At 30.2% G+C, this 16,215-nt stretch overlaps 1 protein-coding gene across 9 annotated transcripts in view; it reads left to right on the top strand.

The window, feature by feature from the left end:
• LOC143252256 (spectrin beta chain-like) overlaps positions 1-15,943 on the top strand; it is a 112,284-nt gene extending 96,341 nt beyond the window's left edge. For 3 of the 9 annotated variants that reach the window (XM_076504116.1, XM_076504118.1, XM_076504114.1), the window contains 9 exons: positions 982-1,067; positions 2,133-2,186; positions 2,716-2,829; positions 5,385-5,497; positions 7,918-7,993; positions 8,747-8,850; positions 12,521-12,563; positions 14,230-14,384; positions 15,220-15,943. In XM_076504116.1, coding sequence (XP_076360231.1) covers positions 982-1,067; positions 2,133-2,186; positions 2,716-2,829; positions 5,385-5,440 — 310 coding nt within the window. In that variant the 3' untranslated portion in view covers positions 5,441-5,497; positions 7,918-7,993; positions 8,747-8,850; ... (1 more) ...; positions 14,230-14,384; positions 15,220-15,943. Of the gene's footprint in view, positions 1-981; positions 1,068-2,100; positions 2,187-2,715; positions 2,830-5,384; positions 5,498-7,917; positions 7,994-8,746; positions 8,851-12,520; positions 12,564-14,229; positions 14,385-15,219 lie in introns of those variants that run through there. The other 6 variants (XM_076504121.1, XM_076504123.1, XM_076504120.1 and 3 more) reach the window with 3 other exon arrangements.
• Positions 15,944-16,215: the final 272 nt, after the last annotated feature.

Here is a 16,215-nt window from a genome sequence, read left to right as displayed (position 1 = left end):
AATATTACTAATTTGTTTAAAAAACAGCTGATGCCTAACTTTAAAATATTTAGTAATTTTCTGCTTGGCGACAAATAGTTCTTAACATGAAGGTTACACTTACATGTCAGATTTCAAAATGTAAGTAAACAAAACATTCTTATTCTATTTTGCCAACTTCTAACAAACAGTATGAAATAATATTGGTTTTTTGACACATTGTAGATGAAGTATTTGATCCCTCTAATTTCATTTAAATATTCCTTATGTTATCAACAGTGTTCATTAGAAGAAAACCATTTTTTGAGGGAAACTTTTTATCTTGTATAAGTTTTTTGTAAATATTTGTATGTACTGGTGACCTTATAAGCATAGTGAATCAAGATCTTGAACAGCAGTGGAATGAAAATTGTGAATTGAAAATATAGACCCTCTAAATGCCTTTTATAATAATTGAGAACTTAACATTCAAATTTGCCTTCATCATTACAAATAAAAAGGCCAGCGGTTAATCTTTGTAATTCTGAACTTAGTACTGTGATAACAAGTTTCAAAATATTCTAGAAAGTCTAAGCTTAATTCTAAAAACCAGGTTTCAGTACTTGTGGGCACAGCATAGATATCCAATCATATAGCTTCATGCTGAACAACAAACACACACACACACACAAAAAAAAATAACATATCTGGAATGCTTGAAAATAGTTATTCCCATACATGCAATATTATGTTAGTTCAAGGTTAAAAATTCTTTGTACCATAGTTTATCCATTGTTATTAATAAAAACACTAAAGTAAGTTGGTAAGAAAAGTGCTAGTTTTGAATTTATGATAACACTGTCAGTCGGATCATAAGTTATTCCTTTGAAAAGTAAATGTGAACTCTTGGTAGCAACTGTCAACAGCTGCTGGAAAACAAACTTGATTAATCCAAGTTCATTGTTTGCATCAAGTAAGTTAAGTTTGTTATTGTAATAACTCTTCCACTCAATGTACTTCTAGGGAAAAAGTGGAGGTTTCACCTGTTGAAGAAAAAGAAATAGTAATTGATGGGGAACAGGAGACTGTTGTAGAGATGAAACCAGAAGGTAGGCTGTTTGTTGTGATGTGCAGAACAGTGCTGTTCTCAAAATGTATGACATTTATAGTTACATTCCGTATAATCTGAACATATGTTGTTTTTTTCCCTGTGTTTTTGTATGGGCATTAAGAAAGTGTTTTACTGTGAACAATAACAATAAAAGGATAAGAGAGTTATAACTAGAGATTGTGTTAAATGATCTAGATTTTGAATTAATATCACATCACTAGTAGAGCTATGAAAACAGAAATATTGATCATTCATCTTTGTGTACAGTTCATGTATTCAAGCTGAGATTTTCATTAGTCATTAAATAATTGTGGCTAATTGTCATTTAGTGTAGACTAAAATTATTTTGTGGATTTGATTAAAAGTAATGCATTATAGTGTTCACCATATTATTATTATTATTGTATTTCTTTTTATTGATATTATTTATGAACATGCTGCTTTCAAAACAACAGGTAAATAAAGAAATTAAGAATTTAAGTTCTGATTTATTTTTGGATTTAATGCAAATTTTATGCAGTAAGTAAATATCTTTACACTTAGATAACTTTAGAATACTCTAACAATAAGTTTATAAAGCTTTGTTTTCTAAGTATATTAATGTTAATAGATGGAAGAATGTTTTTTTCTTTCCTCCTTCTTGGGTCTTAAAGCTTTTGTGATGGATTAATAAAAGCTGTCAAACAAATGGTGTTTGACAAGAACTAGAACTATGACTTTTTTCTAATGGGTACTTTGCTATTAGTTAGAGTGTAACATTTGCAATATTTACTAGTTGTTAAAATTCAGGTAAGTCCATTTCTCTTAATTTGTTTCTTCTTGCTTCTAATTGTGCACGTATACTTTACAAATTCCAGTAACATCCTATACCATTTATTTCAAATGTCGTCTGTGATTAATACAAGTTGTATGCCTGTATCTATTTCGTTTTTCTAATTTTCCTTCTAATTGTGCATGTACCCATTGAAAATTCCTGCATGATTCTGTTGCATTAATTACAAATGTCCTTAACTGATGAATGCCACTTGCAGTAAGTAAAGTGGAAGTTCTCTGTATGATACAGCTGTAAGAGAGCTACCTCCTCAAGTTATCAAAAAGCCTCAATCAGCACCAAGTAGTAAGTATTTTTCTTGGCATTGTTAAAATTGTATCTACATTAGAACTTCAGCAAATTATAGATAAAAATTTTGGGATAATGTAAACATATTTTTTAAAATTTCATTTTGATTTGTTCTGTTATCATACTGCCTGTAAAAGTTCCATGGAAATATTAAACAAAAAGTAGAAATGGTTATAAACCTTACTGAATGTGTGGATTCTTTTCTATTAAAGAATTAAACTTGATATGAATTAAAAACATCATACAACTTAATATACATTTAACTGAAACTGAAGTGTCAGCTGAAACTGTGAGTTTACTTACTGATGCGAACATTATTTTAATAAAACAAACCTTTTTATTTTTTTATTTTTTGTTTTTTTCCCCCTGCTATCTTTACCTGTGTGTTTTCATTGCATCCAATGCTTGAAGTTAGCATGTATTGTCAGTAATACAGTATGATTTTATTTACTCAGTGTCAGTTTCTATATTTATTTTAATATTTTCTGCATGCTGCGTGTCAAATTAACAAGCATGAATTTTTAAGCTCCATCTGAAAGCAACAAAAACCAAAGATTTCGCTCAAGGTCTCCTTTTAGTAGCTGGAGGAAAAAGAAAAATTTACCAGTGGAAGAAACTGATGCTGGCAATTTTAAAGAAGGTATTAGTTTTTGCATTAAATCACATTAAGACTTAAGTTGACACAAACTGTAATGTTATTCACCCAAATAATGTCTTTTGTAAAAGCCAACTCAAGACTGAGCCATACTCTATACAGTAAACTTCTAGTGGTTTTGGTTAAATGTAAGTAAAAAGCCTTTTTATTCAAATCTGTCTATCCCGAGAGTACTTACGGGACATTGTTGAAAACATGATTAGGAAGTTTTAGTGCACTTGGAAAATGAGATGTTTCACATTAAAGATAAATAAAGTTATATGATGATCTAATGAAACTAAAAGTTATATTATGAACATCTGAATTCATAATTTGTTTTACATGATATTAAAACAACAGTTCCACTGAAGTCTAGTGTTTTTCAGATGTTTTTTGCCTTAAGCAAACAAACTAGTTTTAACTAGCACCACTAGGTGGTTGTATGTATGAAAGTCAAAACAAAAGATATTATCTTCAAGTTGTTTTTATATTACTTATGTTCATGAATTTCTTAAATCTGAAAGCAAATATTCATTTATTACAGTTTTAAGTAAACTTTAATGACCATTTTATGATTCATATAAAAGGTATTTAGATGTTTATGTACACTTAAGTGATGAGTTTTATCTCTAATTAAGTTTAGTTTTGTCTAGTATAGTATCCATCCCTTTTTGTAGCTGGAATTATTTGCCACTTACTCAAAATTTATTTATTTTTGAAAAATACGTGTAATTGAAATATATTCCAAGAAATATTTATTTTAGTGTTTTTGTTCTTGATGTCAATGAAATACAGTACGTGACACCTGTAATTTCAGTTTTTTTTCATATATTGTCACTACAATCAAGAAATGTACGTTATCATTAGTGAACTGGAAAATATTGTATAATGTACTTGAGTACATTTAAGAACATTCATTTGTTTATATCTAAATAAATGTACATTTTTCTTCTTGCTCTGGATGAGCAAAATTAGCACTTTTTCGATGGCAATAAAACGTGTATTTAAGTACAAACAAATAAGTGTTCTTAAATATTCAAGCATTTGTTGTACACGTAGTATTATCTCTGTAAACTGTTAGTCTGTTGAAAAGAAAAATACAAAGGATACCTACCACAAGTATTCATTAGGCTTATACTTGCTTGTCCTTGTTTTTTTGTTATGCTCTCCTTGAGTGAGATAATACTCTTATTTCAAGAGATAGTACAGAACTGCATATAAACTAGCATGTATTGGGATTTATTTTCCTTGAAAATGTATAAGGAATCTGAAATTGTAGAATACTGCACTAGGACTTTTGTGTCACTGGAATATTGGTATTACAGTACTTTGATAGACATTCTTCTGACATTTTCCAGCATTAAGATGTAGTTCGTAATGAACACTGAAGCTGCTAGTTTAGGTAAAAGCCCTAGACTTATAAGAATTTGGGTTTTTGTTTATTCTTTATACTCCTTGTATATTTTCTTTTATCATTACCTAAATCAGTAATGTATTATGAATATTACTGACTTACGCAAAATCATTTCTAACACACATCACAACACAGTAACAATATACAACTAAGAAAATTTAGAAACCAATTTTCACATTCATTGTCAATCTGGAACAAAAAAGAATCAATATTGGAACTTGTCGGTATAAGTTTAGATAAATGATATATATCCAATAAAATTACAGCTATTAGTTCTTTCTTTTTAGGCTGTTTTGTTGCTCGTAATGAAATTGAACCTCAATAACTTGTGGTTTTAACCAGGTGTACAAGACTGGTAAAACTGTAAATCTGTATGCTACACCATACATAATTCTGTGGCACATTTTTGTTGTTTTTTGCAGATTAATTTTTTATTGCTTTCAAATTAATTTGACACTATTGCCTGTGATCATAAAACCTCTGTCATTTTGACAGATAATAGGCAGTTCCTTTTTCAGGTACAGAGGATAATTATGAAGTGTTATAAATATGATGTATTTATGTGTTAATTTTTTTCTTTTGCTGGGAAAGTTATTTTTTGCATAACTGGTGAAACAGTGGATTAAGTGTTGTCTACTGAACAAAGAACTGATGCAAAGTTTTGAATGTGGTGCTAGGAACTTTAAAATGGATTATGCAGACATACTTATAACAATAAAACAGTGCTGCATTAATATCAGGATATTTCTTTATGCATAATAAAATAGTTTTTTTTTATTTCTACAAGCTTTTAGTTCTTTTACTGTTACATTAAGTGCTACAGTGTTACATGGTATGGAATTCAACAGTGTACTGAGAAATGTTCACAAAGGTATCATGTAGCAGGTACTGTAACCAAAGAATTTTAACATGCTTTTTTTCCCATTATATAAAATATAGTACTTTACAACCATTGAGCTTTTATTTGCCATCAGGTCTTTACCTGTCAATCTCAAATGAATTTATTGAAAACTAGCTACATTAATTGGTTGAAAATACTGATTTCATATCATTACAAACATTTTGTAAAGATTAATTCCTTAGTTAAGGAGATCCAAGAAGGAATTACATATACCTTTTACATATTAATTGAATAAATTTGTTACAGAAAAAGTGAGCCCAACGAGTCCTATTGCTAGCCCACTTGAAGAGGAAGCACTTTGAAGGAATGCTTGTTAGAAAACACGAATGGGAAGCAACTACAAAAAAGGCTTCAAATAGGTTTGTTATATTATCTGCGAGGAAAACTTCTAAATTTTTCACAAGCTATAAATTCCATTTTTAATATTAATGGCAAAAACTTCCATAAGAAATATTTCATTAATATTAAATGTACTAACAAATACATTTTTTTTACTCTTTTTATTGTTTGCATTTGTAATGTGATGTAACCACCAGTAATATTGTGTCAAACTAAGTAATACGAAATACTACTGTTTGGTTGTTTTTGAAAGTTTATAATAGTCACTTTTATTTGAAATGTCTTCAACTTATAAGCACCAACTTGATTACTCTAAAGCTTGAGCACCCAAATAAAATGAACTATGGGTTCTCAGCTCCCAGTGGCTTATGTTTTAAATAACATTATATAAAACCACTTGGTGAAGAAAAACTAAAAACTCCAATCAAATTTGTTCAGACTCAAAGACATTGACTCCATAGGTGCATTCTGACTTATGTCAAGAAGGGACCCATAAGAAAATCGTAATACATAAAGGGGCAGAATCATAAGAAAAATGAGTCAGGTTTAAAGGAGTAGTGTTTTCACTAGCTCTCTAGTACTCCTCATGACTCTTCTAAAATAGTGATTTAGAGAAAATATAAAACAAATATTGGAAACTTGAACATTTTGTTGACTGGCTTTGCAAATGTTGCTTACATTTTGTACTCAATTAGCTTTTTATGATTTCCATCAGAGGTGAGTGTGTGAACACATGAACTTCTGTCTGCACATATATGCCAAATTTGGGATTTGACTATAAAATATACTATGATGTGTTATATGTTTAGTTTCATTTAACACAAGCAAACTGAACCATGAATGACCTCAAGTATAGTTGAAGCTCACTTAACATTCTAGCTTTACTTTAAAAAATTTTAAATTATTATTCACATCTGTTTTTTGTTCAGTTGTATCTAAACAGAAAATAATAGATAAACAACAATGTACTGTTTTGGTCATGTTATTGTCATGATGAAGTTAGTTGTTTTATTGTATATATATACAACAATTCTCCAGCTTGTGTGGATTTGAAATATTTGTAAACATCGTAGTTTACTGTTTAAGAGGAATTTGAAAAAAACAACAATGCATGTTTTGGTAGTTTAGCACAGAGCACAAAATTAAATAAGAACAGGTGGAAACTGTTATGAGCCTGTTCAGGATAAATAACTGATTTTCTGTTAAAATCTAGGCACAGATAGCCTAGTAACTTTGTGCCATAAAATGCCAAACCAACTGTTAAAATCTGTAGTCATTTTGAAATTTGTTTATCATAAATATTGAATATGTTAGTTCCATTGCTTTATTATCTTTTGGCATTTAACATTAAATCATTAAACTTGAACACCTTCATCATATCCTTCATGTAATTACTTTGTTAGAAGATCTGACTTGCACTATATTTCTCTAAGGCAGTTAGTTATGTGAAAGTTATATGCATTGCATATATATCAATAAATGAACATTCACACAGATATTAAAACCTTAGCACTTAATTATTCAGTTTAAAAGTTGACAGCATCCAAAGCACATACTAATGTTACATTTTTTATCATTTATTTTGAGAATAGCATGATTTCTCTTCCACGTAATGTATTAACAAACAAAATGTCTTCAAAATTATAATCTCAGTGTTTTAAATTTTAAAATTTTATTAGCGCAAAAATGGTTGTTATAAAATTTATACATGTTACATACATTTATAACTTCATGAATTTGTCTAAGATTAGTCGATTTTACCCAGATATTGATTGGTAAGTAAGATTTCAGTATATTTTCACAAACAACTGTGTATTTCTGGTACATTTTAAACTGTAGTTTTAATTAATCTCTAAATTGAATTTTACCCAAGTTACAGTTTGTGAATCAAGACTAATGCACGTTTAGCCCAATACTGATGTAAAGATCTTAACAATAAATTATGTTGTTATTAATCTTGGGAAAAAGACTACAGTATAATGCATGTGCTTTAATAGTATGTTCTGTTTTATATTTATAACCTTTTCTGTAACTTTACACTAGCATGTAAGTGTTTCTGTAGAATAGACAAATCTCGTATAGAATTACAGAAGACAATTTAACTTCAGAAATAGATGTTTCATTAACACAAACACATCTGTTCAACAACCATGTTCGAACTAGCAGTGTGATGCAAGTCTGCTGAGATGCTTGAACAAATCACTGTGTAAACAGTAGCGTCATCACTTTTTTACTTTTTTGTTGCTTTTATATTTGCTACAAAAATAGAACTGCTGTTGTATGTGCTCTTATAAGAAGAAAATCATAAGTCTGACAGTTAGAAACCAGTTCTGGTTACTGTTATGTTCTCAAAGGCATTGATCTGGTTGATTTATTATATTTTATGATAAGCTAAAGGTAGCATCAATTATGTTTCAGAATAAAATACTCTTTTCAACAGATCTTGGGAAAAAATCTATGTCGTTCTTCGAGGGAAGATGCTTTATTCTTATAAAGATCAAAAACACTTCAAACAGGTTAGTATCTGAAGTACTTTCATTCAGTTAAGAATTACTTTGGTGTTATGTGTCTGATACTTTCAGATACCAGTTTGTGTTTACATTAGCTTGAAAATCTTTATAATTCCTATTTTATACATTGAAATTAGTATTATGAACCAAGTTATTAATTTGAATCCTACATTCATAACTTACAATTTCAAGTGTTTTTTCTTCTACTTTAGGAACTTTAAAGGTGGAGGTTAGGAGGATCTTTCAGTAGAAATATTTATAGAGTGTTTTTTGTTTTTTTTTTACACTTTTAATATTAGAACTTTCCATGACTAGCTGCAGGTTGTGAAAGGCAGTAGGAGTTAAGATGTTGGTATAAGCACTTAGTTTTGCACCTTTATTTGATTTTCCATGACTACTAACTAGTTTTTCACCTGCGTTTGGATTTTGTTTCAGAGAGAGAGATAGCATTCTCAATGCTTTTGGGTGCAATCAACACAATTTATTTTATGACTTTAAAGCTATGACTGAAAAAAATGCCAATGGAATTTGAAAATAAAAATGATTTTAAGTTTTAATTTATATGATCCTCTATCAATTATTTCCATGCATTTCAAAACCTAGAGTGAATTTAGTTTGTTGCTCATGAAAATGATGTAGTGGCTTAAAATTTAAATTACGAAATTTGTTATTGATGTTAAAAATTATAAAATGTCTATATTTTTTAATAAATATTATATACAAAAACACTTAGTAGAGCTTACATTTTATAATGAACAGGAACCAGAAAACTATTTCCGTGGGGAACCGCCCACTGATCTCCAAGGAGGTGGAGTTGAAACAGCAAGTGATTACACAAAGAAAAAGCATGTTTTTAGGCTGAAGTATGTTTAGTTTTGTATTGTTTTTTATTGCCTCTTTGTTTCATGACATGAAAGGATGACATGTCTGATACTAAAAGGTGGAAAGTGCTTATACACAAACTAAACTTTTTGTACCTAACCTTAAAAGGAAATGGAATAATCACTGAAAATGATATAGGAAGTGTACTTTCTGTTAACTTGGATTAACCTCAAGATAACCTGATGAGAAGGTCAAAATGTTGTTCTGCACTTTATTTGAATTAAATTTTTAATACTTATACCAGCCATCTTGAGAATACACTTTTGGTTGAAGTGGGTTTCTTGTCATCATGTAACACAAACTACTTCTGACATGTGTAGCCAAAACTACTTGTAATTTCTCTGTAAGTCTCAGATTTAGAACACTGAAATCAGATGTTTGGTTTTCCTTGGTGGACTCAGCACAGAGCCTAATGTGGCTTTGCTGTAAGAAAAACCACAAAAACACACAAGAAGTGATAAAAATAAAATTGAATAAAAATTTCTCAGAGGTATGTATGTGAATTGCACATGTTATGCAATTCAGTATTTTGTTTACCTTAAGTTGTGCTCTGCAGTCATTTGTAATTTCATGTTTTATCATGCAGGATTTTGTAGCTTAGTATGATTCACAGAGCACTACATTAATTGAAAACAGGTGCAAGCTGTTATGAGCCCGAGACTGTTCAGGATAAATAACTGTTTTTCTGTTGCAATCTGTAGTCATTCTAAAAAGATAATATGGTAATTTAGATTTATTTCAAATTTTTGTTGTTTTTCTTTTGCAAGGCTGGTCTAATGGACCAAGCATGTATAAGATAAGGGTAGAGAAAATAACTGGTAGATATAGTTTTACCAAAAAAAAATAAACTTACTTTTCATTTAGGTTCTAGAGGCTAGGTGTAATAAATATGAAAACTGTAAGATGGGAAGTTTTTTATTCTTAACACATTGCTGACTGGTCATGAGCATGCTCATGTTTTTGTGCATAACATCTTTGTGCCATTTATTAAAACGTTGAGCTTGAAAGGAACTGGACACATTCTTATTTCGTTCATAACTCAACTATATTTATTTATTATTTAGTAATAACTTCAGGGTATGTACATAAAGACACCTAGTAAATTTTTAAAGTGTGGTATCTTGTAAAACATTTTTCAATATGGAGATGAACTGCACAAAATTTCCATGTGTATCACATTTCACTTTTTTTCCCATGAGCAGTACAAACTCTACAGGCTCTCTCTGTCAGTAATCCATTCTCTTGCCTCAGAGAGGTGGAACTACTTATTTTATCTTTTTCTTTTCATTCAGGGTTTTGTAGATTATGCATGAATTGAAAAGGATTTAATTTATTACATAAAATGTTACCTTTTTGCCCATTTCACTGTTTTTCTGAAAATGGTGTAATGTGAGAGTTACTGACTTGCACAGTTAACACCTTTCATGTTGGCATTGTATTGGAGAATACATGCAGGGTTTTTTTTATTATTATTTATTTAGTTATTTTTCTTTTCTGTGGTAGAAACATACGAGTCATGCATGTTGAAACTATTTTCATTTCTCTGTTGTCTTTCCAATGGAAAACAAGAATATCACTTTTTCTATGGAAAGCTGTTTCACCTTTTTCCATTGTTTAATGAAAATTTCGCCTTTAGGCTTCACAGCAATTCTCTATCAACTCTGATTATTCTGCATAATCTTGTTTAATGTTCTAGGAACAGGTTTACAATGGAAGTACTATTGTAATAACTATTCTGATATGCTTGATGCCATAATTGGAGATTGGGAACAAGAACTGAAAGAATAGTTTCCTACAATGTTTCTCTTCACTAGTATAAATCTCCATGTTGAAAATATAACTTATGTTACTTTCACACATCATTCTCACTAGCTGGTCATGAATCGTTGACATCCTCTCCATGGAATTGCCCTCATCCAATGATGACTGTTGCCTTGGTTTGTATAGTGTCTTGAATTTATTGAGGAAATAATCCAGCACTGTTTGAATGTTGAAGAACCTGCCTGAAGACTCATCCATTTTCTGATTATCATTGAAATATTAGAATGCTAAAAGTTGTTCAAATCTGTTTCAGCTTGCCTGTGAAAATACTGGGCTAATCAAAAAAGCATTTATTGACCAATATCCTTTCCAGTTATATTTCCTTGTCTGTCCCATTAGTAGAATAAGGCCTAGGATTTTCCTCATGTCTAAGTGTCACTGAGGTCCTGTTGATGGCGTATTGTTTCTTTATAGTTTAATTATGGTAGGTATACACTTCCTGATAAAACATTTGAAGTAAGTGATTACCAAACATTAACTTTGTCCTGGCAGCAGTACTTTTGGGTTTGGGTGAAGTTAGTGTCCCCTGAATTTCCTTCAGACATATCCAAGTTCAGTGGAATATGTATTTCTTTTGTATTACACTATGTAACACAGATTTTGTTCCTGGATAAAATCTGTTATTTCTTCATTGCTTATGTTGTAAAAGTACATAAAATGGCCATTATTCCCTTCAAACTTTGCCATTATGACCTGGATAATGAAATTTAGAAATTAACCTATTTTCTATGTAAATATAAGCAAATTTGCACGTGTTCATTTATATAAGGTCTGAATAAAACAACATATGAATCAAGATTTACATGTATTTATACTAAAGTTATACAAAAATGGTTAGAAATGAGTAGTTTTTTGAAATTTGCAACTGTAATCTAAATCACTTTCACATAATAGCCTCCAAATATAGTCTCCCATCATGTTTCCGTTATATGCTCCCAGGTCACAAAAGCAAAGTTTGAAGAGAAAAATAGGTCTTTTCCATTTACTTTATAAATACGCAATTAGGAAGTAACACTTTCTGCCCAGGAACAAGAAAAAGTAAAAATTTGTTACATATTGTTATCATTATCACTACAAGAAAACAAAATCACTAACAGGAAGATCTGTAGAATCATCATCACTTTCTGATTCAGGATCAGTTGAAACCACAACAACTTTACATATCTTTGTAGGTCTAACAACATCACTGTAGCTGGAGATACTGTCAGAATGATCCACAAACATATCTACATCAGAATATTCACCTTCACTTGGAAGATCTGACAAATTATCATCAAATAGTTCAGTAATCATCTCATTTTCACTCAGTATGTTATATTTTCTGCAAAAAGCCATCTATAAAAACATGGGTATTGTAAGCAAAAATCAGAAAAATAATACTTGTCCAAAACAAAATAAAACATGTCCAACTCCTTTCAAATTTACCATTTTAACATTGTGCATGAAACACAAGTAAACTTGTGACCCATCTGCAACATGTTAAGATAAAAATAGTCATGCCCAGACTAGTCTGGCTCAAATTGACTGAAGTAAATTGAGAGAGAAATATTTATTAGAAATACTTCATTAAAAATTCTTATTCTTTATATACAACATACTTGTAATGATTACCAAAAGCTTAAGAAATTTGCATAGATACATTAAATAAATTTGTAACTAAAGGACTTACAGTAAACATTAATTCTCCAATGTAGTCTCGGTCCAATAGATTAACCTTCTGTTACGAGGTTGAAATGTTCGTAAAAGGATGATAATTACTCAAGTTTTAAAATTTGATCTGTTTATTATTGGTCTGTAGGTAACTGCTACTTATTTTTGTTTTATCCACAGGTTGCCTAATGGTGGTGAATACCTGTACCAGGCCAAAGATGATGTATGTAAACTTTACAGTTTGTTCCATAGTATAGTATTACATGGTTCTGTAAAGTTCCAAGTTTTGACTTTCAGCATATTTAATCTTTAATCTTATATCTTCAGATATTTTTGACCATTGAAATTATTATGGTATGTAATGCATTATGCTGGTGAAACATGACCAGAATTGATCTTTTTAAATAATGTGAAGTGTCCTTGGATACAACTTTTATACAATTGCTATGATGCAGTTGATCTATTGTCACTAAGTATGGTAATACATTGTATGTAGAGATGGGCCAGGAAAATAATGGTTGTGTATTATGTATTGCTTATCTTAGTCTTACATCTCTAATAACAATCTGAGAAACTTTCACAAACACTAACTTAGGTTTTTGAGGTTTTGAAAAGCTATTAAGGCTTTCAATTTAGCCAAAATACATATCTTAAAGTACAGAACTGACAAGTACTGTAACAACCATTATTTTATATTCTGGTGTCAGAACAGTTAACTCACCTATGCTTGCAAGTTGTTGCAGTGACTCACATGTCAAAATGTTGCATTTTAATTTGGAAAGTGCAGAAAAAGTATAGTTTCACTACCACGTAATGACTGTTAAAAAAACTCATCATGCAAGGCTAAAACTGCTCCCTTCATAACTGGCATTCATTAATATATCCACTGAGTCATTGTTACAGCTGATGGGAAGTTACTATTGTAAGATTTTACAGCATTATCCAGTTTAAATGCTGTTATTTAAACATGAATTCAAGCAAATGAAAGAAATCCAATTCTTAGTTGCAGATAAGTTTTTGTTGGAAAGATCTGGCTACTTGTGTAGGGATTTTTGTATGGTTTTGTGTTCATCCACACCATGTGTCTGTACTTGTTGGCATTGAAATACCTGCATTATTTTTCATTACTTTAAACTTAATACAAATTATGGTTCAGTCTGAAACTGGTTTTTATCAGGTTGAATGGAAAAATAACTTTTTGACTTTATAACTGTCTTATGAATTGGATGGAATTAATAGTGAATGGTTAAAACAATAATTTTTTTTCTAATGTTCATCCCTTAAAAAGTATGGTAACATTTCACAAGAAACTCAAAATATACTGAAACTTACAATTGCATGTTGGGTAATAGGTTCTTTAGAATATTTTGCAAAATGGTATCTTATTTCCAAATGTTTTGCAAACATTTTTACATAGATTTCTTAACTGAAAATCAGTTACAGAGCTTCACAGTTCAGAACTGGGATGCCTTAAGATCTTTATTGTGAAATTAATGAGAAGAAAATAAAATTCATTGTGAAACTTTCTAAGCTTTTTTATTCTTACTCAAGATTCATAACCTGTATTATATTGTGGAGAATTTAAGAGTATTGCATTTACATGCAAGTAAAAGCAAATGTATAACACATTTACATCTAGATCAAATTTCAACAGTTATTTTTTGTAATGAATTTCTCTTTTCTATACAGCTAATTTTAATTTTTCAAATAAATTAAAATCACTGAAATGTTTGGTTGATAGAAACTAAAATTGAAAGTACATAGTTTTCTGTGATTTACAGAAAAAAATTTAGTAAATGTTTGTAGTAGTTAGGAATTAAAATATGAAATGAGAAATCAAATTCTGTCATCAAGTATTAGGAATAACTTACCCACATTTAATGTTTTAGGATGAGATGAATGAGTGGCTCCAAAAAATTAATATAGCAATTGGAGAGAGTGAGAGTTCTGGTGGGCCATCTCGCTCTCAAACCCTTCCTGCCAAACCTGAAGGAGAAAAGAAAGAGGAACCCAAGAAGAAAGGTTTCTTCACACTTAAGAAAAAGTAACTGGGTTTTCCAATATTTGTTCACCTTTGTTCTTCATTCTAGTAACTGCCTTGCTGCTTTGGACATGATTAAAGGAGACAACTTGTTTGAATAATGACCTGACTTGTAGTTTGTTTTTTTGTTTTCATGATATTAATGGTATGTTGTTAAAGGCAAAGCACTTGTCTGACTCAGAATAGCATAATTGAAGTTAGTTCTTGTTTCTGTTTGTTATAGAGTGACAATTGACACCTGTGAAATATGTGCACATCCTTTGCTAACACTTTTCATATAATATTTTTGTGTGGTTGTTTGTTGTGTGCACAATATAAAGGGAAGAATTTTAGAAAAGCTAATGGTATGGAAATTGCCCATGGCCATAAACTAATACATCTCCCCACCCATGTGTGATAGTATAAAAACACCTATTCCCTCCCAGCCTGTAGCTGTGGATGCAGGAGTTAGGTAGCTAAACACTGAGCTGTCAAACAGTTTGCCACTGCCTCAACTAGCAGTTAACATTCTGTTCACAGCCCTCCTCTCCTAAAACCTGACTTGCATGCAGTTGAGAAGAACTGGTTTCTGGAAATCATCATCATTTTTTTCATTTACATAGAGCAGCTTTAAAAGTAACTATAAGGTGTATAAAAACTTTATTTCAAAATTTAAAAAATTCTATGCTGTAAAAGTTAAAATATGTTGTTTTGGACAGCATACTTTGAGCATTTTAAGTGTTGTTTCTTAATTTGTATCTCTTATAAAAATTTTACTTCATCAAATTTACAGTTAAGGTGTTTAGCTATTTGTATATGTATATCAGTTGATTTTTTGCTTGATTTAATTATTCTCCAGCTATTGAAGTGTTCAATCATCCTGTGGTTAGTGTTTCATCAATTGCCAATAGTCAAGCCAGATGGGGGAGCCCTCTGCTACTTAGTAATAACTTTCTTGGACAAACAGTATTTGATGTCAGCTCTTGTTGTAATTAAAAAGCATGATTTCAATCACCTTGTTTCAACTTGAAACACCAGTGGATCTATTGTAATTGTTGTTTTATTGTTAGATTTGTTTTATCATAATGATGTTTGGCTTAATATGGGTCCTTCAGTATTTTACAGTTTTGTAGATATAACTTTAAAGATACAGTATTGTTATGCTTGCAACTTAAATAAAGATATGAATTTTATAATCACATTGCACTAAGTGTTGAATGAATACCAGGTTGTTTTTTATCAATAGTAATTAAATATTCAACTTAAAATTTTTAAGTAGCTAAGTTCAAATATTTATTCATTTTACAATCTTTTTAAAGTTTTGTAGAAGCTGTTTGTGTATTTTAGTAAGCATTAAAATAAAAATAATTTATTTACTTAAGTTGAACTAAAAATTTGAAATATGGCATTTGCAGTTTACAAGTTTTTAAAAAGTATGATTTGAACTTCTAAATATCTGTTAAATATTTTATGTAGTAACAAACCTTAAGATCTTGTCTATTTGGATTGACTATTTTATTGTTTTAACTTGTGTTCAGTGCAGCTTATGTATTTGAAAAAATAAATATTTTTTCCTGTCTTGTTGCCCAGATTCTCTTATGATTCATAGTTGACCAGATAATTTATTTACAGCAGACCAGGAATTATATTGGGAATTCCTCTACAGTTAGGTCCAGTTATGTTATACTGATATTTTATCAACTGTTGTGCCAGAAAATGATGCAGGTTTATAATAGTGGCATCACTTGAATTTAATAAGATAGCCAGCTTTGTATTTTGGCTCAAAGATGCAATAATTGGTCATAATTTACTCCTAATCAGCAGAAATGTGTTTTAAGTCATTACTCACAAAGTG

The sequence above is a fragment of the Tachypleus tridentatus genome, chromosome 6 (genome assembly GCF_004210375.1).
Source record: "Tachypleus tridentatus isolate NWPU-2018 chromosome 6, ASM421037v1, whole genome shotgun sequence".
NCBI classification, from domain to species: Eukaryota; Metazoa; Arthropoda; class Merostomata; order Xiphosura; family Limulidae; genus Tachypleus; species Tachypleus tridentatus.
This window is presented reverse-complemented; position numbering and strand designations above follow the sequence as displayed.